Here is a 27,564-nt window from a genome sequence, read left to right as displayed (position 1 = left end):
CACAGTCAAGTGTGTTCACAGTCAAGTGTGTTCACAGTCAAGTGTGTTCAGTCAAGTGTGTTCACAGTCAAGTGTGTTAAACAGTCAAGTGTGTTAAACAGTCAAGTGTGTTAAACAGTCAAGTGTGTTAACAGTCAAGTGTGTTAACAGTGTTAAACAGTGACGTGTTGCTCCTCACAGGTTCTACTCTATATTCAAATACTTCTCCTGAGTAAAGTATAAAATTTTATTGATACATATCAAACATGTACAAAGCTGCATGGTATTTAGTGAAAAATCATAGAAAAATAGAAGCACCAGATTTACTAACAGAAGAAAAAACAAACAAAGTGTGTAAAAGAATGAAGGGCAGGCGATGTGGTGTGACCTCACCAGAGGAAAGGTAGAGAAATGTGCTGATTCAGCTGAACAGGAGGCCAGTGGTTCAGGTCAGTGACCGTTCAGTAGTTAAGGCTCTGATGGACAATTGTCACGCTAAACACTTCTTTCTCCACTCAGTGGTCTGCATCTTCAACACTCAACTCTCTTCTCATTCCACATCACAGTGAATTTCCTACTTACAAAATCAGTTTAACAACCAGGATATAAAGTTCAAAGTACATGATTCCTCTTATATTACTATAAAATATAGAAATTATACAGCGCGTGTATTCACCTATTTCCTTTGTCTCCTTTTCATGACAATGACATGTTTTCAGTGAACGTGAGGATAAACTGCTGAGGGTGGAAAGGAGACACAAGCGACATGCAAACACACCACTTACCTCATAAATAACATCTGTAGAGATAAAATCTGTTTAAATGTAGAATCTGCTGGTGAGAAGCAGATCAGTTTTTAAAAGTTTCAATCATTATTCCTCGTCATCCTGTCCAGATATTACAATATTGTATCATTTCTTCACTATGTGTCAAATGACATCATCAGTGGAATTTGGATCTTTTAATGTCAGTAAACCTCATATCTTATTTAGTGTCATTCTAAAGTTGATTGATTCATTGGAGCTGAACTGAAAGTGATCAAATAGACAATGAGGCCAGTGAGCGACCGGGAGCGGGTTTGAACCATCAACCAGTCCTTCAGGTGATGAACGTCCCGACGTCTTGGACGCCGTGCTTCTCGTGGCGCCTCAGCATGTGGATTGTTCGATCCCCGACCGGGAGGCTCTGCTACGAGTCTAGAACGCAGACCTCCGCCTGTCGCTCCACCCATCGGTCCGTCGGTGCGTCCAGCCCGCTGTCCCCTCTGCCTCCGTGGCTCCGCCTCTTGGCCAGGTCACTGGCAATGGCGAGGGCCCCGCCCTTCAGGAACCTCACAAAGTTCTCGCCGACCAGCGGGCCCATGGCGTATAGGCCCGGGCCCTCGGCCGCCGCCACCTGGTTGGTGAAGGGGTCGACCTCGATGGGGTTCCTCCGACACGTGACGGGCTGGTCGGGGTGGACGGCCAGTGGGCGGCCCTTGTCCCGCAGGAAGGACAGGTTGGGGTGGGCGCCGATCAGAACCAGCGCCTTGGAGACCTGCACCGCCGTGCGCTCGCCCGAGTCCGATTCCAGGATGCACTTGCGGTCGGGTTGGAACGCCACGACTCGGTGACGCGGGAAGCTCAGGTAGCCGGGGTAGGAAGAGGGGGGAGGGGGCGGCGAGGGGGGGCCGGTGGGCTGGTGCTGCTGCTGAGTCATCATCTGATGGACCTGGACCGAGACAGTCTGGATCAGCCACATCTCAGGATCAGGAAAACAAACAAGACACGACCTGGAGGTTGCCGCCGTGGTCGTCGTTTTGTTTCCCAGGAGTAATCCATTACCTTGTGGTACTCCGGGTACAGCAGCTTGGGCAACTGGTTAAAGATGAGCCCCGGGTCGGCCACGGAGCGTCTGAAGGCATGGTAGACGGGCGTGTTGAGGTGGTGCGTCGCCAGCACGGCGTCTGCCGCCGTCAGCCCCGCCCCCACCACCAGCACCGGGTCCGAGGACTGGTCCAGCTCGCCACGGGAGATGGCGGCCTCCAGCTCCCAGAAGGAGTGGCTGACGAAGGGCAGCGCCTCGCCCTCCACGCCCAGACGGGCCGGGATGTCATGCGTGCCGGTGGCCAGAACCACGCTGTGGGCCAGCAGGGAGAACGGCGCCTCCTGGTGAACAGACGGACCATCTGCAAGAGGTAGAAGCAGGTCAGACGGATGGCGTGAGGCGGCGGCGGCCCCCCGGAACCCCCGTACCTCCCGGCTCCTCGCTCTCTCTCCGCTGCAGTCCCGACACCCTCCAGCAGGGCGGCGAGCCGTCCCGGCCGGGCTGTCTGCTGACGGAGGTGACGGTGGCGCCATAGGCGAAGTTCTGCTCCAGCGACATCTGGGACACGTAGTGCTGGTAGTAGGAGGCGATCTCCGCCGGTGTCGCTCGGTCGTTGCGCAAATTCCTAAACCAAGAAAAACGCAAATCAAACGTGATGCGTGTTACTGAAACTCACTTGTTCCCGTCTAGTAGTTACTGTAACTCCTTACTTCAGAAAGTTACTTCTGACTCCTTGTTACAGCCTCCCTCAGTGTGTCCTGCTTCAATGTGCCTTACTGTGATGCTCTATAATCTGATGTTAGAGGAGGAAGATGCTCTATAATCTGATGTTAGAGGAGGAAGATGCTCTATGATCTGGTGTTAGGGGAGGAAGATGCTCTATGATCTGATATTAGAGGAGGAAGATGCTCTATAATCTGATATTAGAGGAGGAAGATGCTCTATGATCTGATATTAGAGGAGGAAGATGCTCTATAATCTGATATTAGAGGAGGACGATGCTTTATAATCTGATATTAGAGGAGGAAGATGCTCTATAATCTGGTGTTATAGGAGGGAGATGCTCTATAATCTGGTGTTAGAGGAGGGAGATGCTCTATAATCTGGTGTTAGAGGAGGGAGATGCTCTATAATCTGGTGTTAGAGGAGGAAGATGCTCTATAATCTGATATTAGAGGAGGAAGATGCTCTATAATCTGGTGTTAGAGGAGGAAGATGCTCTATAATCTGGTGTTAGAGAAGGAAGATGCTCTATAATCTGGTGTTAGAGGAGGAAGATTCTAGAAGCGTACCAGATGTTACAAATTGCATTTTGGGAGAATAAATTATTGAAAAGAAAGAGTTTGAAACATAAACAAACGTAGAGATTAGGATTAGGGTGAGCCACTCGGATCAGAACTGAATGTCCCTCTATGTAAATATGGAGCTTCAGCTGGACTGAAGTCGTTTGCAAAACAAATGGAGAGAACAAGCTTTGTCTGTCTCTCCCTGTCACCTCAGCTGAAGCTCCCTGCAGACACACTTACAATGTAAGGAAAGCAAGGTATTTATCCACTTCTATCCCTTGAAGTGCCATACTTCCACTGAGCTGCAGGATGGCGGCGGTGGTCCCTATAAAGCCAGGAGTCATTAGCAGAGGTGGGACGAACAGGAGGAGCAGCCCCTCGTCTCACCACCTCCCAGGACTGGTTCAGCAACACCAGGGAACATTCTGGACACTTTATTTTGAAGGATTTCAGTGAACCTGATCCTGAGGTTGACAAGCTGAGGGACTTTTCCAGTCTGAGGTGGTTTCGAGGTGAAGAACAAGGATCTCATCAGATTCAGTGGGATGTTCCAGGTTTAGATCTTCACCTCGACATTGATCCGCCATCAGGGGCCTCTTTCACCCCGAGTCCCAAACAAAACTGTTCTCAAGGAGCCTCAGGCAGCTTTAATGTGTCACCACTGCTGCTTTGTGTCCATGTCTACATGTGTCCATGTCTACATGTGTCCATGTCTACATGTGAGGCGGCACATGGTTCAACACTCCGCTGTTTCTCTGGAGACCTTAACATGATTTAGACCAGGGGTGTCCTGGAGCTGCAGCCCTGAATGTTCTCCATGTGTCCATGTTCTCCATGTCTCCATGTCCTCCATGTTCTCCATGTCTCCCTGCTTCAACACACCTGAACATCCTGATGATTCCTCACCGAGTTCTTCAGGAAGCCTGAGAAGCTGCTACTCACTGAAGCATCTGTTGAAGCTGGGAGACTGGAGAACATGGAGAACATGGAGGGCTGCAGCTCCAGGACCAGGGTGGAGAACATGTAGAATGTGAACATCATGGAGAACATGGAGGGCTGCAGATCCAGGACCGACATGGAGAACATGTAGAATGCGGAGAAGGTGGACAACATGGAGAACATGGAGGGCTCCAGGACCGGGGTGGAGACCCCTGTCTGAGGGGATTTAGAAGATGGACAAGTGTGAGGTGAAGGCTTTCAGGTCTTCACTGCTCTGACCTGCGCTTGTCTCTCATCCAGTCCTTGAGTTTGAGTCCAGGCAGCTCCATCCAGTTGGCCAGGCTGAGAGTCAGCATGGATCCTTCCATCGCCTGAGAACAACAACAACAGTGTGGTGAGAGTGTTGGACCGCAGCACTCTGCCCCCCACTGAAACCCTCTGCAGAGTGACATCATCGCCGTCATGATGTCACTCTGCTGTTGAACATGAAGTCACAACATCGTCAGGAATTGAAGAAGAAACTGAGCTCCTGCATTCTTTTCCTCATGTTTTTGTTTCTGGATTAAAATTGTTCAGAAGGAATTTAGCAATAATCTAATGTGATTTTAAGACATAAGAAACATTTGTCGTTATGCTGCATGTCAACAAACAATGGAGGACAGCTTGCTACTTGGACCCATGTCCAGGAAACAGAAGCCACTTTCAGTGGGACTATCAGATTAAGAGCAGAGAGTAGAGCCAGAGTACAGGCGCGTACATGCCAGGCTCCTCCCGGAAGGCCCTTCCCCAGCACCAGGTGTGGGATGGCTCGCTCCGGCTTGTAGCGCCACTCCAGCGACGAGGTCAGGTCCCACCCCAAGTCGCTGTTGGGCAGCAGCAGCGAATCAAAGAGCACCGCCACGGGATTGGACGAGCGTCCCTCCAGACCTTCACACAGGTACTCCAGGTCCTGCAGACACAGAGGCATCAGCTGCCATCCCACAGCGAACAGACGTAGTGCTCAGGTGACTCCCTCCACTTCCTGTTACCTGCTCCAGCAGCGACAGGTGAGGCTGCTCACTCAGCTTGCTCTGCAGCAGCGAGTTGGGGTGCGACGCCCCGGGGCACAGGTAGGGGGTGTGTCCTGACAGCAGGTACGACAGACAGATCCCAGATGGGCCGTTACCTGGGGAACAGAGAGATGTTTTATTTTATTGTTAACAACACTTATGTCATACAATACATGTCATATTCAGTCACTGTTTCAACCTAGAACATTTACAAAGTCGATTCCAGGCATATAAAAAGACCAGCTCATATCTCAACATGTTCCATGGGGTCAAAAACATCTGTCCTGCTGTTCAGCTCAGTCTGAGTCAGGCTTTGATGCTCCATCAGTCTAGGGTGTGTCCCTCCAGTGGACACAGTCCACCCGGGTCAGTACCAGTTCAGAACAGTCTGCCAGACCTCCACCCGGGTCAGTACCAGTTCAGAACCTTGGAAGACCAGTAAAACAAGGAAAAAGTGCACTGGGTCATTGGGTTCCTCCCCCACACTGCACCTCCTCCACAGATTGGCCCACAGACAGTCTCTTCATCCATTTCCTCGATAAACGTTCTGCGTGATGGACCAGAAGATCCAGGTGTACCAGGAGGACCAGAAGAACCAAGTGTACCAGGAGGACCAGAAGAACCAGGTGCACCAGGAGGACCAGCGGACCAAGAGGACCAGGAGTACCGACCTCGGTTGGAGGAGATCAGCATCACCACAGCTTTTTAAAGCTCCCCAACTGTGTGGATCAGGATTCTCGGTGTGAACCAGGGTCTTAGGTGTAACGGTACTGGTGGTGCCTGTGTGAGTTGGAGTCCTGGTGTCAACAGTCCAGGAGGTTCAGTCTGGCCCCCCAACAGGAGGTCCAGTCCCACCTCCCAACAGGAGGTTCCACCAACAGCCAGTGAAGGAAGCAGCAGGAGCAATTCAATCATTTAAAACATTGTGAACTTTAAAAACACTTTCATAAAAATTTTTAAAATCATGCAAATCCATCAATTAACCATTAACCCCCCCTCCTTTGAGCACCCCACCCCCCTCCTGTGACCTTCATGTGGACTCTGGCCATGTTCAGGAACCGTAGTGTCTGGAAAATAGTCTTTTACACAAACAACTTTTTTGTTCTTTGTCCGTTCTAGAAACAGTTTCATGTCTGCTATACCGACTCAGCATCTTCTTCTGCTCCTGGAACTACGACTCTCACTATCTTCTGCTCCTGGAACCATGACTCTCACTATCTTCTGCTCCTGGAACCATGACTCTCACTATCTTCTGCTCCTGGAACCATGACTCTCACTATCTTCTGCTCCTGGAACCATGACTCTCACCATCTTCTGCTCCTGGAACCATGACTCTCACCATCTTCTGCTCCTGGAACCATGACTCTCACCATCTTCTGCTCCTGGAACTACGACTCTCACTATCTTCTGCTCCTGGAACTACGACTCTCGCTATCTTCTGCTCCTGGAACCATGACTCTCACCATCTTCTGCTCCTGGAACCATGACTCTCACCATCTTCTGCTCCTGGAACTACGACTCTCACTATCTTCTGCTCCTGGAACCATGACTCTCACCATCTTCTGCTCCTGGAACCATGACTCTCACCATCTTCTGCTCCTGGAACCATGACTCTCACTATCTTCTGCTCCTGGAACCATGACTCTCACCATCTTCTGCTCCTGGAACCATGACTCTCACCATCTTCTGCTCCTGGAACCATGACTCTCACCATCTTCTGCTCCTGGAACCATGACTCTCAGCACCACCTCTCGTGAAAAGATTCAAGATGAGCTTCTGAGTAAGTCCAGTTTCAAAGTACCGTAGTTCTGGAAGCTTCTTTGGTGAAGAGTCGCTCACAAACAAACAGTGTTTGTGGAAAAGAACAAGTCCAGCCACATTGGCCGCTGTGCTGCTTCTTCCACAAGACAAATAGTGAGGAACCATACTGGTACCTGAAAACACATTTTCTCCAGTGGACATGAAGGTGAAAACACATTTTCTCCAGTGGACATGATGGTGAAAACACATTTTCTCCAGTGGACATGATGGTGAAAACACATTTTCTCCAGTGGACATGAAGGTGAAAACAGATGTGGAACAACAAAAACAGCAGTTCAATGTGAAGCAGCAGAGACTGAGAGAGCAGAGAAGAGGCTCCTTGGCACATTGGTGGGCATGTCTTGTTTTGGTTTCTCCTTGTCAATCTTCCTGGAGGACAGGAGCTCAGTCACTCTTAGAGATAGGGTGAGGAGCTCCTCACCCTTAGAGATAGGGTGAGGAGCTCAGTCACCCTTAGAGATAGGGTGAGGAGCTCAGTCACCCTTAGAGATAGGGTGAGGAGCTCAGTCACCCTTAGAGATAGGGTGAGGAGCTCAGTCACCCTTAGAGATAGGGTGAGGAGCTCAGTCACCCTTAGAGATAGGGTGAGGAGCTCAGTCACCAGGGAGGAGCTCGGAGTAGAGCCGCTGCTCCTCCACATCCAGAGGAACAGCTGAGGTGGCTCCAGCACCTGTTTCAGATGCCCCCCGGACGCCTCCCTAGGGAGGTATTCTGGGCATGTTCCTCCGGTAGGAGGCCTCGGGGCAGACCTAGGACACGCTGGAGGGACTATGTCTCTCGGCTGGCCTGGGAACGCCTTGGGGTGCCACCAGAAGCTGGAGGAAGAGTCTGGGGTGAGGGAAGTCTGGGCAACTCTGCTCGGACTGCTGCCTCTGTGACCCAGCCCTGGATAAGCGGCAGAAAATGGATGGATGGATGTTGAACAGAGGCTCCTCGAACAGCCACATGCCGGGAGTCTGGAAGGCTTCACGTTGGACCCTCAGGATTTTCCAGGCTTGTAGCACTGAGTTGTAAAAGGGGGTGCTCCCAGCCAGGTCCAGTCCTTCAGCCTTCATCAGGAAGAGCTGCTTTCCGAGCCCCAGGTTCCCCACTCTCCCCAGGAGCAGTCGAGCTGTGCTCAACCAGCCCGGACCACAGCCGTAGAGCAGTCTTTGAGCTGTTTGCAGTCTGAAGGAGGCCATTCTTGACTTTAGGTCAATCAGTCCCTGACCCCCCTCAGCCACTGGCAGGTACAGAGCTGCTGCCTGGACCCAATGATAACCCGACCAGAAGAAGTCCAGGACCGTCCTCTGGATGTCTTCAACCAGGCCTCTCGGTGGTGTCAAGGTGATGAGTTTATGCCAGAGCGTCGAGGCAACCAAGCTATTGATCACCAGAACTCTCCCCCTGTACGACAGCTGAGGTAGCAACCACCTCCATTTAGACAACCGAGCGCACACTTTCTCCTGAACCCCTTCCCAGTTCTTGAGTTTGAATGCCTCAGTCCCCACAAACACTCCTAGTACTTTCAACCCCTCCCTCTTCCATTCCAGCCCCCCAGGCACACTGGGAATCGTCTGCTCCCTCCACTGACCCAGCAGCAGAGCCTCGCTCTTCCCCCAGTTCACTCGTGCAGAGGTCACATTCTCGTATAACGCAAAGGTGTCCTGTAAACCCCCCACATCCTCTTGACCGGACACAAAACATTTATATTGTCTGCATAAGCAGAAAGAAAGAGAGGACTCTGGAAGCCGCAGGACTTGAGCAAAGAGAGCCATCTGAGCCGACCCCTCAACCCACACAGCAGAGGCTCGATGGCCAAATTCTACAACTGTCCAGAAATGGGACAGTCCTGTCTAATGCCCCCCCATACAGGGATGGGCCGGCTCAGCCCCACCCCAACCTTCAACAAACACTGAGCATTAAAATACAAAAGCTTCACCCAGGACACGAACCCGTCACCAAAACCAAAACCTCTAAGTGTAGAAAACAAATAGGAGTGATCCACCCTGTCAAACGCTTTTTCCTGATCCAAGGAAATGACACCCGTGTTTACATTAAAACCATCACATACATCAACCACGTCTCCAATTAAGAAAATGTTGTCCATCATCGTCCTGTCCAGGACACAGTAGCTCTGGTCAGACTGGATGATGTTACCCAGCACCTCCTTCAGTCTGTTGGACAGGGCTCTGGACAGGATCTTATAGTCTGTACAGAGCAGAGCTACTGGCCTCCAGTTCTTTAGCAAGGCCAGGTCGCCCTTCTTTGGCAGCAGGGAAAGTACCGCCCTCTGGCACGACACTGGAAGGGAGCCAGTTCTATTGCTCTCCAGGAGGACCCCATGTAGATCATGGCCCAGGATACTCCAGAACCTCTTGAAGAAGTCCGTGGTGAGCCCGTCGATCCCCGGAGCTCGGCCCGATGACAACTGGTGGACCGCCGCAGTCAACTCCTCCAATGACAGCCCTTCGTCCAGAGCAGTCTGTTCCCCTGGGCTGAGCTGAGGAAGACCCTCCAGGAGCTCCGCCCGGCTCTTCAGGTCACAGGACTCGGCGGCAAACAGCTCAGAGTAGAAGTCCACTGCATGGGTCCTCATCTCGGCTGGATCGGTGGCGACTCTCCCCCCTGGGAGCTTCAGGCTGGTCATCAGCTTCCTCTCTGCTACCGACCTCTCCAGGTTGAAGAAGAAGGAGCTTTCAGCTGCAGGAAACGGGATCGAACCAGAGCTCCTTTAACTCTCTCCTGCAGGAGTGAGCTCAGCTCCATCCGTTTCTCCCTCAGCAGGGGGCCAGTGGTGGTACCTGTGTCCCTGTTTAGACCCTTCTCTATGTTACTTATGTTCTGCTCCAGGGTCCTTATTTCAGCCTTTACCCTAGCTGAAGAGAAGGAGGTGTACTGTTGACAGAAAACCCGGATCCGTGCCTTTGGGAGCTGAAATGTGATATATTTATGTTTTTTGCTTTTCCAGCTAAGCCAGAATTGTTGAAAGGCCTGACAGAAGAAACTGTCTTGAAGTAGCCCGTTATTAAAATGCCAGCAGGACTTGACCCGTTGACCTGGAGAAGTTATTATCTGGACTATGATGAAGTGGTGGTCACTAAAACCAACTGGACTGATGCTACAGCTGAGGATTCTGGGTCTGAGAGAGCTAGAGAGGTAGAACCTGTCTAACCTAGCTGCTCTCACCTGGTTGTTACTGATCCTGACCCAGGTGTACTCTCTGGATTGTGGATGTTTTACTCTGAAGGAGTCCACCAGGTCCAGTTGGGTCACAGCTGTTCTGAGGGTCTGAGCTGATTGGGGGTGTGGCTCTTCTCCAATCCTGTCCATGGTGAAGACTAAGGTGCAGTTAAAGTCCCCCCCCCTAGAACAATGTGGTGATGGTCTGCCAGTTTGTCCTTTAACAAAGTCAATAGATTGACTCTGTCTGCTCCAGCAGAGTCCCCCCCCCCCCCCCCCCCAACCATAGACCCCAGTCTGTTTCGTCTGAGCAGACGGTGTGTGTTTCCTGGAGGAACAGCACATCTATGTTTTCACCATCTCTGAGATGAGAGCCTTCTTCTGCCTGTCCCTCCCTCCTTCACGTCCACTGACGCTATAGTAGAGCTCCTCATAGGAAAAGAAGAGAAGAGAGACAAACCAAGTATAACGTGTTTCTTAAACAATAAAGTATAACGTGTTTCTTAAACAATAAAGTATAACGTGTTTCTTAAACGATAAAGTATAATATGTTTCTTACCGATGATCACCACTGGTAGAACGTCTCCGCACAGATTTTCTTTATCATCAAGATTCATTTTATCTGCAAACAGGAAGAAAGAAGCATTTTAATTAAACAATGGTTGTGATTAAGAAGCACCAGTTTCCTTCACTTTGATTTAATTCTAATACCATTAGATAAATGCCGTTTGCAAAGTTGTATTTCATATCCTTAGTTTTGCACCTCTATTATACTTAATGCAGCAGTTATCAACCATAGTTTCTATGAAACTCTTGTTCATCGACTTAACGTTGTTCATTCACTGTCATCATTTAATTGTCATTATTGACGGAGCCGCGCTGTTAAACTACAGTTTAGACTTCTGGCTGGTTGCCTTCAGGAGGTATGTAATGTTCAAGATATGAAGACAAATGTGATCGGCCAACATGAGATGCTAAATTTAAAAAAATGCTCCTTTAACTGAGCTTTTCAATCGGTAATTGCCAGATGATCTCAAATTTAACAAGACAGTTTCTGTAGAATCTAAGACATCAACAGAGTGACGTACCGAGAACGTCTGGTTAAAGGCTGAATATGCATAGAGCCACACAGTCCACTGTCCTATTCCAAGATGAGTTGTTATTACGGTGACTATCAAAATAAAACCACTAAGTTGGATTTTTATTATGGTGACTATCAAAATAAAACCAAGTTGGGTTGTTATTATGGTGACTGTCAAAATAAAACCATCAAGTTGGATTGTTATTATGGTGACTGTCAAAATAAAACCACCAAGTCGGGTTGTTGTTATGGAGAAATAAAATAGATAATAAAAAGTCAAAATGTCAACATAAAAGTCCCCAGGCCAGGAATAATGATACCAAGAGGAAACATGGTTGTTATTAACAAAGCAGATTCAGATCCAGGTCAACATGGACCAGACCAGAAGCCTTGGATGAACCAGGATGCAACAGGCCTTCAGGTCCAGGAAGCACAGGCCTGCAGTGCAGCCAGGGCCCAGCTGAAGAGGGCCTTCAAAAAGGCCAAACACCACTGCAAAGGGAAGGAAGAAGAACACTTCTCCAACTCCAACCCCTGACGTATGTGGCAAAGAGTCCAGATCAGCACAGACCTCAGGACCATCAACCCCTCCTCCGCCTCCTTCCTCAACAAGCTCAACAACTTCCAGCTCGTCTTGAGAGGGGGAACCCAACAACTGCCACCATGGCAGATGTGACTCCAGACCACAAACCACTGACTCTCTCCCCCGCCGGAGGAAGAGCGGTGCTGAGCAGGATTAATGTCCAAAAGGGGGGTCCTGATGGCCTCCCTGGACGTGTTCTCAGAGCGTGTCCTGGGGACTGGCAGGAGTGCTGACGGACATATTCAACCTGTCCTTAGTCCGTGCTGTGGTACCGACCTGTGGTACCGACCTGCTTCAAGTCCACCTCCATCGTCCCGAGACCCAAAAAGTCCAACCCATCAAGCCTCAAGCGAAACTCATCAAAAGTCACAGACCTCGGCATCAGTTCCCTCATGTGCAGCTGGTTACTGGACTTCCTGTCCAGCCGGCCTCAACATGTCCGGCTGGACAACCACTGTTCATCTACCATCACATCACACCTCCTGACATGAGAACCACGTCAACACTCACACTGATCTACCATCACACCTCCTGACATGAGAACCACGTCAACACTCACACTGATCTACCATCACACCTCCTGACATGAGAACCACGTGATCTACCATCACACCTCCTGACATGAGAACCACGTCAACACTCACACTGATCTACCATCACACCTCCTGACATGAGAACCACGTCAACACTCACAACTACCTGTACTTTATATCCCACTGCACTACTGCCAATACTGGACAGATAGTCACACTGTACACAATAGTTAGAGTTCTACAGCATGTTTATAGCTACATATATTTATAACCATATGCATATATTTAGTTATAGTGTACATTTGTAATATATTATATTTTGTTAAAAGCATTTCTGGATGGATGCAAACTGCATTTCGTTGGCTTGCATGACATGTGCAATGACAAAGTTGAATTCTATTCTATTGTCTACTGAGCATGTGCAGAACTACTAGTTATTCCAGACATTGTGAACACACGCAGTATAATCTCCAGTGTCCACGGAGATTCAGTATTTTGAAAGAGTTGTGTTTTCAGTAGTGTAAGCAGACACCAATACCTGAAGGAAAGTTGATGATTTTACCTTGAAAAGGTGGAAACGGTTCCTTAGTAGAGTGAATAGCACCGCCCTACAGTCCACTAACAGGAACAGCCCCAGAGTAGAAATACTACAACATTTAATCTCAGCAGCCGAATCAAGAGAAGTGAAGACGACACTTGAGAAAGGAACCAAACGTCCAGGGAACACTGACCAGCTGACCTCATTCATTTTCTAATAGAACTTCACACACATCACGTCTGTTTATCTCTTTTCTATCATGATGATAAAGAACTGATCTAAATGTCACCATGAACCTGGATCGTCCAGGGGACTGAGTGGGCAGGAAGGGGTTAATACACTAACCTCCATTTCCCCCACTCTGCAAACAGTGTAATATACAGCATGATGTCACGGGGCGGGGGAAATCTGCCGAGTCATGATTACACAAGCCGACACAGACGAGGTGAGAGGAGGACGAGCGAGAGACGAGGAGAGGAGGGCAGGGGAGGAGCGAGAGAGGAGGGGAGGGGAGCGAGAGAGGAGCGAAAGAGGAGGGGAGGGGAGGAGGAGCGAGAGACAAGGAGAGGACGAGTGAGGGCGGAGGGGAGGACGAGTGAGAGACGAGGAGAGGAGAAGAGGGGGACAGATGAGGGGAGGGGGAGTATTGGAATTATGGTGACTATCAAAATAAAAGTACCAAGCTAGATTGTTATCAGGGCAACCGTCAAAATAAAAGTAGCATGTTGTATTATTACGGTCTGCATGGCGTCTCCATGGAGATTTAACACGAGCGTTTTCAGAAAGTTGTGTTTTCTGCCGTCGTATAAACAACAGGAAATGAAAGTTCAGCATTTTCAGTGGGTGCATGAGGACGTTTGTCCTGCAGTCAAACATGATGGCAGGTGAGACATAACGGCTAAGAGGACATGTTGGTCCACTGCTCAGTATCAAGTGATCACAAATAACTAAAGCTTCAAACCAGCAACACTCAGTCAGCAAATACTTCATGAGAACGCTGGTGTTTTTTCAAAATCCTTCATGTAGAGATTTACCGTAATGTCCAGACAAGACACTCATCTTTTCCACACGCTGTGAACCGTACGGATTAAACAATGACACGGCTAATTTCTGGATTTTTACTGGTTCAGGGTGATGCGTTCAAGTGCATCATGGAACTCCAACCTTTCTTTTCTTTTTAAACTTGGTGCGTGACTCATATTCAGTTGAGCTCAATAGTGCAGAAATTACCTGGTTCATTATTTTCTAATAATAAATAAAACAACTTTAAACTCTTGGTAGTTGATGGGTGAGATAAATGTACTTTAATAAAATATGCAGTATTTCCTGATACTTTGAGTATTCCTCTACTAACACAAGGTTTATTATCATTGTTGTTTTGCATTGAGATCTAAAAGGGGAAAAAAGTTAAAAACTGCAGTAACATTTACCTTTTTCAAGTCTAAAATATTCTCTATTTGTACTCTTTATTAAAAAAAACATGCTTTAGCTCATCAGTCTGAGCAGCAGGAGTTCCTGAAGCGAGGAGGTGTTCAGAGACACCAGCAGGTTCTTCTCTTTAGAACCGTGGGGGTTCGTTCCCTCATCCACAGAGACACCAGCAGGTTCTTCTCTTTAGAACCGTGGGGGTTCGTTCCCTCGTCCGCAGAGAAACATCTGGAAAGTTTCTTTCTGCAAAAAGGAGGAAGTTGCTGCACTTCTCTCAGTGACAATCAAGCTCACACTTCCTCTGGAGGAGTTTGAAAATGAGCTGGTGGACGTCACATGACCTGGAGGAGAGCTGGAGCTCCGCCTCCTTCCACTGACCTTTACTCTACTTCTCCTCTCCTTAACCTCCACTGAGCTCAGATCAGATCAGAGCTCTGCAGTGTTCGGTTTTCAAAATAAAGCAGCACATGATCAATATTTGATATTTGAAACGCATCATTCTTGCTTTTGTTTGAGAAAAGTTTAGCGTTTCCAGAGCAACGTATTGAAAACGACGTCCGTTTCCAGAGCAACGTATTGAAAACGACGTCCGTTTCCAGAGCAACGTATGGAAAACGATGTCCGTTTCCGGAGCAACGTATTGAAAACGACGTCCGTTTCCAGAGCAACGTATTGAAAACGATGTCCGTTTCCAGAGCAACGTATTGAAAACGACGTCCGTTTCCAGAGCAACGTATTGAAAACGATGTCCGTTTCCAGAGCAATGTATGGAAAACGATGTCCGTTTCCAGAGCAATGTATGGAAAACGATGTCCGTTTCCAGAGCAATGTATGGAAAACGATGTCCGTTTCCAGAGCAACGTATTGAAAACGATGTCCGTTTCCAGAGCAACGTATTGAAAACGATGTCCGTTTCCAGAGCAACGTATTGAAAACGATGTCCGTTTCCAGAGCAATGTATGGAAAACGATGTCCGTTTCCAGAGCAACGTATTGAAAATGATGTCCGTTTCCAGAGCAACGTATTGAAAACGATGTCAGTTTCCGGAGCAACGTATGGAAAACGATGTCCGTTTCCAGAGCAACGTATTGAAAATGATGTCCGTTTCCAGAGCAACGTATTGAAAACGATGTCAGTTTCCGGAGCAACGTATGGAAAACGATGTCCGTTTCCAGAGCAACGTATTGAAAATGATGTCCGTTTCCAGAGCAACGTATGGAAAACGATGTCCGTTTCCAGAGCAACGTATTGAAAACGATGTCCGTTTCCAGAGCAACGTATTGAAAACGATGTCCGTTTCCAGAGCAACGTATTGAAAACGATGTCAGTTTCCGGAGCAATGTATGGAAAACGATGTCCGTTTCCGGAGCAACGTATGGAAAACGATGTCAGTTTCCCGAGTAACGTATTGAAAACGATGTCCGTTTCCAGAGCAACGTATTGAAAACGACGCACGTTTCCAGAGCAACGTATTGAAAACGATTTCCGTTTCCAGAGCAACGTATTGAAAACGACGCACGTTTCCGGAGCAACGTATTGAAAACGATGTTCGTTTCCACGACAATAGAAGAAAGGCTGAAATCGTTGTTTCGCTCTGATCCAGTCTGAGACCTTGTGCTGCTCTATGCTGGTTAATCAAGGAAACACTCATGTAATGTGCTTTATGAAATCTAAGACAAAAGAAAAGAAATAACAAGATAGAAGATAGAATAAAAAGAAAGATTTTCCAAAAGAAACTTTCCAGGAAGCTTTACGGCTTGTGTCTTAAAACTGTTTAATTACTAGTTTTTGAAATTAAGTGACTCAATCCAGTGAATTAAAACAGAAACAAATTCAGCGTCAGTTTTGAAGTAACAAACGTTCTGAAAGTAGAATAATTAGTTTTTAGCTGGTTATTGAAGCCGATTTACTTTAAACTTGAAGATGCTCTATAATCTGACGTTACAGGAGGAAGACGCTCTATAATCTGATGGTAGGGGAGGAAGACACTCTATAATCTGGTGTTAGAGGAGGAAGGCGCTCTATAATCTGATGTTAGGGGAGGAAGGCGCTCTATAATCTGGTGTTAGGGGAGGAAGGCGCTCTATAATCTGGTGTTAGGGGAGGAAGGCGCTCTATAATCTGGTGTTAGGGGAGGAAGGCGCTCTATAATCTGTGTTAGAGGAGGAAGACGCTCTATAATCTGGTGTTAGGGGAGGAAGACGCTCTATAATCTGGTGTTAGGGGAGGAAGACGCTCTATAATCTGGTGTTAGGGGAGGAAGACGCTCTATAATCTGATGTTAGAAGAGGAATATGCTCTATAATCTGATGTTAGAAGAGGAAGATGCTCTATAATCTGATGTTAGAAGAGGAAGATGCTCTATAATCTGATATTAGAGGAGGAAGGTGCTCTATAATCTGATGTTCGAGGAGGAAGATGCTCTATAATCTGATGTTAGAGAAGGAAGATGCTTTATAAACTGATGTTAGAGAAGGAAGATGCTTTATAAACTGATGTTAGAAGAGGAAGATGCTCTATAATCTGATGTTAGAAGAGGAAGATGCTCTATAATCTGATGTTCGAGGAGGAAGATGCTCTATAATCTGATGTTCGAGGAGGAAGATGCTCTATAATCTGATGTTAGAAGACGAAGATGCTCTATAATCTGATGTTCGAGGAGGAAGATGCTCTATAATCTGATGTTAGAAGAGGAAGATGCTCTATAATCTGATGTTAGAGGAGGAAGATGCTTTACAATCTGATGTTAGAAGAGGAAGATGCTCTATAATCTGGTGTTAGAGGAGGAAGATGCTCTATAATCTGATGTTAGAAGAGGAAGATGCTCTATAATCTGGTGTTAGAAGAGGAAGATGCTTTATAATCTGATGTTAGAAGAGGAAGATGCTCTATAATCTGATGTTAGAAGAGGAAGATGCTCTATAATCTGGTGTTAGAAGAGGAAGATGCTCTATAATCTGGTGTTAGAGGAGGAAGATGCTCTATAATCTGGTGTTAGAGGAGGAAGATGCTCTATAATCTGGTGTTAGAGGAGGAAGATGCTCTATAATCTGGTGTTAGAGGAGGAAGATGCTCTATAATCTGGTGTTAGAGGAGGAAGATGCTCCTTAATCGAGGAAAACAAAAGAGGCTGAAATGATCAGTTTGTATTTTGAAGAAATCTAACCCTCCAGAAAGTTTCTTGTTGTTGTGTAGGACAAGATTACAAACCATACATAGTACTTGAAATATTTGGCAGTACTCCTCGTGTTTCTCTGTGAAGTTTTACTATTTGAGAAGTCAGGAAGTGACTGAAGATACTGAACTTTAAAACTCAGCAGTTCAAACTTGCTTCACATTAAACTCTGTTATTAGAGTCATGACATGCTAATCTAGCAAATATGTCATCATGCTGGACGCCTGGACCAAGGGACACCGGGACACCCACCCACCCACCGGGGACACCCACCCACCGGGGACACCAGGACACCCACCCACCGGGGACATCCACCCACCCACCGGGGACACCCACCCACCAGGGACACCAGGACACCCACCCACCGGGGACATCCACCCACCCACCGGGGACACCCACCCACCAGGGACACCAGGACACCCACCCACCGGGGACATCCACCCACCCACCAGGGACACCAGGACACCCACCCACCAGGGACACCAGGACACCCACCCACCGGGGACATCCACCCACCGGGGACACCCACCCACCAGGGACACCCACCCACCAGGGACACCAGGACACCCACCCACCGGGGACACCCACCCACCGGGGACACCCACCCACCAGGGACACCAGGACACCCACCCACCGGGGACACCCACCCACCAGGGACACCGGGACACCCACCCACCGGGGACATCCACCCACCGGGGACACCCACCCACCGGGGACACCAACTCACCAGGGACACCAGGACACCCACCCACCGGGGACACCCACCCACCAGGGACACCAGGACACCCACCCACCGGGGACACCGGGACACCAACCCACCGGGACACCCACCCACCGGGGACACCGGGACACCCTGCAGTGACCCGCAAGAGTACGAAGTCCGGAGGTCAAACCTGCAGAGCCCCGGTTCCTGCAGAAAGCCGTTTAACGACACGTGTGTGTGTGTGTGTGTGTGTGTGTGTGTGTGTGTGTGTGTGTGTGTGTGTGTGTGTGTGTGTGTGTGTGTGTGTGTGTGTGTGTGTGTGTGTGTGTGTGTGTGTGTGTGTCTCTCACCGGTCCCTCCGGTCTCTCCCCGCGGCTCGATCCTCCAGCAGCGGCCGCTCAGAAACTCGCTTCCCGGACTTGGCGACTGACTTTCCGCGTCACGCGCGTCGCTGAGTTTCAGCTGCGACCCACGGATCTCACTTCGCCGCTTTTATAAGGTTCCGGCGGTCCGAGGCGACAGCCAATCAGAGGGCGCCCCGCCCCCGCGTCATCCCCCGTCAAGCCCCGTCCCTTCAGCAGCTGCGCCGTGGAGACGCGCAGAGATCGTCTCTTCAAGAAGACGATCCTTCCAGAACAAAAGAAACACAACTTCTCTCTTATTGTCAAAACTTTCAGCTTTTATTTTAAAATAAAACCAGCTTCGCTTCTTAAGTATTGGAGTGTTTTCTGAAGTATTGGCATTTTTCAAACCCAATCCTCCAAAAATGTGATGAAGGTATTTCAATGTGAATTTGATCAGGAGTTTTAATTTAGTAGTTTTTGGGGGGGATTATTTTGACTCAATTTTATTATTCCAACTCAACTTTTCAATTTATTCTCGACATTCAGAATTCATTAATGTACTACTTCATCTCCATATTCTTATGCTACTATTAGATAAATTGTGTGTACATTTTACAAAACATTTCACTTTTTTCTAAACCTCAAATCTTGAAAATGAATATTTATGTAATTTATTCATCAGGTATTTAACATTTGTTATTGATATGAGTGAAGCTATTCTAATTCTTCACAAATAATATTTATTTCCATTTTTCTAGCTTACTTGTTCTTTTTGCTTAATTCTTTTTAATTTAATTTTATTTAACTTTTTCAAGCTTTTGATGGTATTGAGTTTGTTTTGTATCTTTAAACCTAATTTAAAAAAATGCTGCAGTTATTTCATTGTCAACATATTTATTTTTGGGTAAATAACTGCAGTAGCTCTATGTGGAGCTGAACTGATGATCGAGCAGTTTGTGGTTTTATATCTATTATTGTTTTGATCTGTAATATTTTTTTAACATAGTTTTTGTCTTGAATAACTGTGTAAACTTTTTTTTTTTTAAGTTGTTAAATAAAAAGAAGTGATTTTTCCTGGGAGTTCGTGGTGTTTGGTCTCACGAAGAGTGAGCAGAGTGAGAGCTCTGCTGTGTGTCTCGCTCTGGAGCAGAGCCACATGGACTCAGAGTTACTTCAATTTCAAATCACTAAAAACAGACCAGACGTCAACTTCTGCATGAATAAATATTGACTTGGCCTCTAAGACTATTTCAAATTCAAATAAATTCTCCCTCACATGATTTTCTGGTTCTTCTTTTGAATTTTCAAACACATTTGCATTATTATATCATATTTATTTTTTAACAATTAGCATTAAGTTCTCCTCTTCCACTCCAATCTCCACCTCATTCTATAGATATGAGTTCATCTTTATGGTGACAAATCGTTGATTTCCTGTTAAGAAACATGTTTTGGGGGAGCTGATGTGGTACCAGCTATGGAGAAAAGCACTGGCCATCTTCACTCTCACCCAATTGAAATAAAGGCTTTAGTGGATAAGTTGTTGTATTTTGGTTTTATGTGTGCTTTTGTTGGGTTCAGTCACATTACAGGCTGAGCTGCTATGCTGCCTTGCATTTATGTTAAACTATCCTCATAACTTCCAAACAAACGTGACATTTGCAGTTAAACCCTAATAACTTTGCAAACTTTGGATAACAGGGTCACATATCACACACATTTTATGAGCAGACATGTAAAAATAGTCACGGATCCCCTTTGTTTTTAAGGTATAATGAGTTTGTGGCTATTAAAGTTCTAATCTGCTCTTTGACTGTGTTTTTAAAAGTGGTGGTTATAAAACTGCTGCGGCTTGTGTCTCCATGTGGCTCTGCTTTCCGGCTCTTTCCAGCATGATGCAACACAAGGGCTGCTGCTGCTCTGACGTGGGTCACCGAACTCTTCTCTGATTGGATGAGCCTCTCTACAAGTAACACACGTCAGCCAATCAGCGAGCAGACAGCTTCCGCATGAATGGACTGTCAAGTTTCATGTCATGTCTGCTGCAAGGTTACATAATGTTTCATAAATAGTGTATTGTATTATATTATATTATATTATATTATATTATACTATACTATGCTATATTAATTATATTATATTACATTATATTATATTATATTATATTATATTATGTTATATTATATTTGCATTTTGGAGTTTTATTCCCACTTTTAAACATTCTTTCATGTATTTCAACTAGTTTATGACATATTTGTTCACAAAACAACATTTTCAATTGAAAACACAGAACTTTCATTGCGTTCTGAGCATCTGTTTCAGCGTTTCTGTACTCAGAGCCACTGGGATCACAATTTTTTGAGAACGGCTCCCAAAGTGGAATTTTACAAAATCCCAGAGTCCCAGAGGATGACCTTTGACCCCAGACTGTGGCTCACCAGTCCTACAACTCATGGGAAATTAATTTCTGCAAGAGGAAGATACAAAACTTAAGTTCTTATTTAAAGTTTAGCCTTGTAATGGACTGTTTTTGGTTTTTTGTACGATGGATGAATTTTTGGTCACACATCATACATTTCCAACAAGTTCTGGGCTTGTTGTAGACTAGTTTTGTTCATATTTCATATGAGTTTTGGATGTATTTTGACTAATTAGTTATGACATATTTCGAAATAGTTTGGGGTGCATGACTTTTGATGACTTCTGAACCTGTAGACTGATGTCTGTATTTTGGTTCTGGATTGATAAGTTGTTGGGGTTTTTTTTGTTTTTTGTTTTTTTACCAGTTTTCTTGCCTATATTGTTGACTAGTTAGTTTGGTTCTTGTTTTAGACAAGTTTGGAACACATTTCAAGTGGTTGTTGAAAGGATCCCTGGAGCATTCTCAGCTAGTATTTGGTTGTGTTTCCGACTTAGGCTGCATTGATATGGCAATGTTTCAAGTTAAAATGCATAATTTTGGTGTTTTCATTTCCAAAAAGTTTTGCATTTACACAGCAACCTTTTGACGTCAGATGTGTCATCAAATCTCCGAGGCCTCATTCTCACTACAGGGAAATGAGACCCGGTTCTGATTCTTTCCTCTCAGTGACTCGGATCAAACTGTTTCCATGTTAAAGCTCCAGCTGCGATGTTTCCCTCTAGACTCGTTCATACGTGGAACCAATTCTCATATTGTTCTACATCCACTGTTTCGTCACTGACGTGTGACTGACATGACTGATTAGCGCTGGAGGAAGTGGCTCCACCAGAATAAAAGCTGTGCTCTCTTTTTTCCTCATGTCGTCCGGACTCTGTGGCTTGTATTGAACAACCACTGGAAGAAGAATCTACGCCCTGACCTGTGTTGCCAGAAATGAAGGTGTCCCCCAATTGGGGAGCCAAACTCTCTTTCCTTTTACCTTTGTTTATTTTGTGCATTTGTGTGTTTATGGTGTGTTCTTTATCATGCATAGAATAGTTTTAGTGTTTTAACATGATTCCAACACAGGCTGAGACTTAAGCTGGCTTTTAATGAGGTGTGAGTGTTTGACCTTGTTTGGGCTGGAAATAGTGACCTGACATCATCTTCTGTGCTCTGAGGCCTGAAAGCATCCGGTCTCCCAGCAAAAAATGGGAATTGAGCATCGAGACCTGCAGTTTGAACGCAGGATTCTTCAGGGACATCCTATCTTTTCAATCCTGTCCGTGTCCATTTTCAAGTGAAGGTAAAAGATGTGGGCTCCACTAAATTCACTTTATTTAGATTCTTTATGAGTGATAATACAGGTTGGTTTTGGAGTTCCCCAGGGCTCTGTCCGAGGTCACCTCCTCTTCAGCATCCATCTCCTGCCCTTTGGCCACACTATCTAGAAACCCAACATGCAGGTCCAAGCAGGAGCAGGAGGAGGAAGAGGAGGGGAGGGGGAGGGGGAGGGGCAATCTGCGAGGAGGGAAATATTGGCGTCAGTGGAAATGGGTGTCACTGAAACAGCCTGTAGCTGTGGGGAAATAGGAAAACAGCCAAGAGCCGGCGGTACAGTCTTCTTGACGGCTTCCATATGTGTCGGTACATGCAGAGGAACCGCACTGTTAGAGAACATGCAAAGGAACCGCACTGTTAGAGAACATGCAGAGGAACCGCACTGTTAGAGAACATGCAGAGGAACCGCACTGTTAGAGAACATGCAGAGGAACCGCACTGTTAGAGAACATGCAAAGGAACCGCACTGTTAGAGAACATGCAGAGGAACCGCACTGTTAGAGAACATGCAAAGGAACCGCACTGTTAGAGAACATGCAGAGGAACCGCACTATTAGAGAACATGCAGAGGAACCACACTGTTAGAGAACATGCAGAGGAACCACACTGTTAGAGAACATGCAGAGGAACCACACTGTTAGAGAACATGCAGAGGAACCACACTATTAGAGAACATGCAGAGGAACCACACTGTTAGAGAACATGCAGAGGAACCACACTGTTAGAGAACATGCAGAGGAACCACACTGTTAGAGAACATGCAGAGGAACCACACTGTTAGAGAACATGCAGAGGAACCGCACTGTTAGAGAACATGCAGAGGAACCGCACTGTTAGAGAACATGCAGAGGAACCGCACTGTTAGAGAACATGCAGAGGAACCTCACTGTTAGAGAACATGCAGAGGAACCACACTGTTAGAGAACATGAAGAGGAACCACACTGTTAGAGAACATGCAGAGGAACCGCACTGTTAGAGAACATGCAGAGGAACCTCACTGTTAGAGAACATGCAGAGGAACCGCACTGTTAGAGAACATGCAGAGGAACCGCACAATTAGAGAACATGCAGAGGAACCGCACTGTTAGAGAACATGCAGAGGAACCACACTATTAGAGAACATGAAGAAGAACCGCACTATTAGAGAACATGCAGAGGAACCACACTGTTAGAGAACATGCAGAGGAACCATTGTATTAGATAACATGCAGAAGAACCACACTGTTAGATAACGTGCAGAAGAACCACACTGTTAGATAACGTGCAGAAGAACCACACAGTTAGAGAACATGCAGAGGAACCACACTGTTAGAGAACATGCAGAGGAACCACACTGTTAGAGAACATGAAGAAGAACCACACTGTTAGAGAACATGCAGAGGAACCACACTGTTAGAGAACATGCAGAGGAACCACACTGTTAGAGAACATGCAGAGGAACCGCACTGTTAGAGAACATACAGAGAAACCACACTGTTAGAGAACATGCAGAGGAACCGCACTGTTAGAGAACATGCAGAGGAACTGCACTGTTAGAGAACATGCAGAGGAACCGCACTGTTAGAGAACATGCAGAGGAACCGCACTGTTAGAGAACATGCAGAGGAACCGCACTGTTAGAGAACATGCAGAGGAACCACACTGTTAGAGAACATGCAGAGGAACCGCACAATTAGAGAACATGCAGAGGAACCGCACTGTTAGAGAACATGCAGAGGAACCTCACTGTTAGAGAACATGCAGAGGAACCACACTGTTAGAGAACATGCAGAGGAACCGCACAATTAGAGAACATGCAGAGGAACCGCACTGTTAGAGAACATGCAGAGGAACCACACTATTAGAGAACATGAAGAGGAACCACACTGTTAGAGAACATGCAGAGGAACCACAGTATTAGATAACATGCAGAAGAACCACACTGTTAGATAACGTGCAGAAGAACCACACTGTTAGATAATGTGCAGAAGAACCACACAGTTAGAGAACATGCAGAGGAACCACACTGTTAGAGAACATGCAGAGGAACCACACTGTTAGAGAACATGAAGAAGAACCACACTGTTAGAGAACATGCAGAGGAACCACACTGTTAGAGAACATGCAGAGGAACCACACTGTTAGAGAACATGCAGAGGAACCACACTATTAGAGAACATGCAGAGGAACCACACTGTTAGAGAACATGCAGAGGAACTGCACTGTTAGAGAACATACAGAGAAACCACACTGTTAGAGAACATGCAGAGGAACCGCACTGTTAGAGAACATGCAGAGGAACCACACTGTTAGATAACATGCAGAGGAACCACACTGTTAGAGAACATGCAGAGGAACCACACTATTAGAGAACATGCAGAGGAACCACACTGTTAGAGAACATGAAGAAGAACCACACTGTTAGAGAACATGCAGAGGAACCGCACTGTTAGAGAACATGCAAAGGAACCGCACTGTTAGAGAACATGCAGAGGAACCACACTATTAGAGAACATGAAGAAGAACCACACAGTTAGAGAACATGCAGAGGAACCACACTGTTAGAGAACATGAAGAAGAACCACACAGTTAGAGAACATGCAGAGGAACCACACTGTTAGAGAACATGCAGAGGAACCACACTGTTAGAGAACATGCAGAGGAACCACACTGTTAGAGAACATACAGAGGAACCACACTATTAGAGAACATGAAGAAGAACCACACAGTTAGAGAACATGCAGAGGAACCACACTATTAGAGAACATGCAGAGGAACCACACTGTTAGAGAACATGCAGAGGAACCACACTATTAGAGAACATGCAGAGGAACCACACTGTTAGAGAACATGAAGAAGAACCACACAGTTAGAGAACATGCAGAGGAATCACACTGTTAGAGAACATGCAGAGGAACCACACTGTTAGAGAACATGCAGAGTAACCACACTATTAGAGAACATGCAGAGGAACCACACTGTTAGAGAACATGCAGAGGAACCACACTGTTAGAGAACATGCAGAGGAACCACACTGTTAGAGAACATGCAGAGGAACCACACTATTAGAGAACATGAAGAAGAACCACACAGTTAGAGAACATGCAGAGGAACCACACTGTTAGAGAACATGCAGAGGAACCACACTATTAGAGAACATGCAGAGGAACCACACTGTTAGAGAACATGCAGAGGAACCACACTGTTAGAGAACATGCAGAGGAACCACACTGTTAGAGAACATGCAGAGGAACCACACTGTTAGATAACATGCAGAGGAACCACACTGTTAGAGAACATGCAGAGGAACCACACTATTAGAGAACATGCAGAGGAACCACACTGTTAGAGAACATGAAGAAGAACCACACAGTTAGAGAACATGCAGAGGAACCACACTGTTAGAGAACATGCAGAGGAACCACACTATTAGAGAACATGCAGAGGAACCACACTGTTAGAGAACATACAGAGGAACCACACTATTAGAGAACATGAAGAAGAACCACACAGTTAGATAACATGCAGAGGAACCACACTGTTAGAGAACATGCAGAGGAACCACACTATTAGAGAACATGCAGAGGAACCACACTGTTAGAGAACATGAAGAAGAACCACACAGTTAGAGAACATGCAGAGGAACCACACTGTTAGAGAACATGCAGAGGAACCACACTGTTAGAGAACATACAGAGGAACCACACTATTAGAGAACATGAAGAAGAACCACACAGTTAGAGAACATGCAGAGGAACCACACTATTAGAGAACATGCAGAGGAACCGCACTGTTAGAGAACATGCAGAGGAACCTCACTGTTAGAGAACATGCAGAGGAACCGCACTGTTAGAGAACATGCAGAGGAACCGCACAATTAGAGAACATGCAGAGGAACCGCACTGTTAGAGAACATGCAGAGGAACCACACTATTAGAGAACATGAAGAAGAACCGCACTATTAGAGAACATGCAGAGGAACCACACTGTTAGAGAACATGCAGAGGAACCATTGTATTAGATAACATGCAGAAGAACCACACTGTTAGATAACGTGCAGAAGAACCACACTGTTAGATAACGTGCAGAAGAACCACACAGTTAGAGAACATGCAGAGGAACCACACTGTTAGAGAACATGCAGAGGAACCACACTGTTAGAGAACATGAAGAAGAACCACACTGTTAGAGAACATGCAGAGGAACCACACTGTTAGAGAACATGCAGAGGAACCACACTGTTAGAGAACATGCAGAGGAACCACACTATTAGAGAACATGCAGAGGAACCACACTGTTAGAGAACATGCAGAGGAACCGCACTGTTAGAGAACATACAGAGAAACCACACTGTTAGAGAACATGCAGAGGAACCGCACTGTTAGAGAACATGCAGAGGAACTGCACTGTTAGAGAACATGCAGAGGAACCGCACTGTTAGAGAACATGCAGAGGAACCGCACTGTTAGAGAACATGCAGAGGAACCGCACTGTTAGAGAACATGCAGAGGAACCACACTGTTAGAGAACATGCAGAGGAACCGCACAATTAGAGAACATGCAGAGGAACCGCACTGTTAGAGAACATGCAGAGGAACCTCACTGTTAGAGAACATGCAGAGGAACCACACTGTTAGAGAACATGCAGAGGAACCGCACAATTAGAGAACATGCAGAGGAACCGCACTGTTAGAGAACATGCAGAGGAACCACACTATTAGAGAACATGAAGAGGAACCACACTGTTAGAGAACATGCAGAGGAACCACAGTATTAGATAACATGCAGAAGAACCACACTGTTAGATAACGTGCAGAAGAACCACACTGTTAGATAATGTGCAGAAGAACCACACAGTTAGAGAACATGCAGAGGAACCACACTGTTAGAGATCATGCAGAGGAACCACACTGTTAGAGAACATGAAGAAGAACCACACTGTTAGAGAACATGCAGAGGAACCACACTGTTAGAGAACATGCAGAGGAACCACACTGTTAGAGAACATGCAGAGGAACCACACTATTAGAGAACATGCAGAGGAACCACACTGTTAGAGAACATGCAGAGGAACCGCACTGTTAGAGAACATACAGAGAAACCACACTGTTAGAGAACATGCAGAGGAACCGCACTGTTAGAGAACATGCAGAGGAACCACACTGTTAGAGAACATGCAGAGGAACCACACTGTTAGATAACATGCAGAGGAACCACACTGTTAGAGAACATGCAGAGGAACCACACTATTAGAGAACATGCAGAGGAACCACACTGTTAGAGAACATGAAGAAGAACCACACTGTTAGAGAACATGCAGAGGAACCACACTGTTAGAGAACATGCAGAGGAACCACACTGTTAGAGAACATGCAGAGGAACCACACTATTAGAGAACATGAAGAAGAACCACAC

At 46.5% G+C, this 27,564-nt stretch overlaps 1 protein-coding gene across 1 annotated transcript; it reads right to left on the bottom strand.

Annotated features, from left to right (window-relative positions):
* Positions 1-212: 212 nt before the first annotated feature.
* osgn1 (oxidative stress induced growth inhibitor 1) lies at positions 213-18,540 on the bottom strand. The gene is made up of 8 exons (XM_080495822.1): positions 18,434-18,540; positions 10,602-10,664; positions 5,039-5,175; positions 4,768-4,959; positions 4,290-4,381; positions 2,214-2,410; positions 1,803-2,146; positions 213-1,689 (listed from the first exon to the last, which is right to left on the bottom strand). Exons 2-8 carry the CDS (start codon positions 10,657-10,659, stop codon positions 1,168-1,170), a joined length of 1,542 nt encoding a protein of 513 aa, XP_080351948.1. The 5' UTR covers positions 10,660-10,664; positions 18,434-18,540; the 3' UTR covers positions 213-1,167.
* Between the last annotated feature and the right edge of the window lie 9,024 nt (positions 18,541-27,564).

Source organism: Blennius ocellaris, assembly GCF_963422515.1.
Source record: "Blennius ocellaris genome assembly, chromosome: 4".
Taxonomy (NCBI): domain Eukaryota; kingdom Metazoa; phylum Chordata; class Actinopteri; order Blenniiformes; family Blenniidae; genus Blennius; species Blennius ocellaris.
Note: the sequence above shows the minus strand (reverse complement) of the source record. Positions and strands in the feature narration are given on the sequence as shown.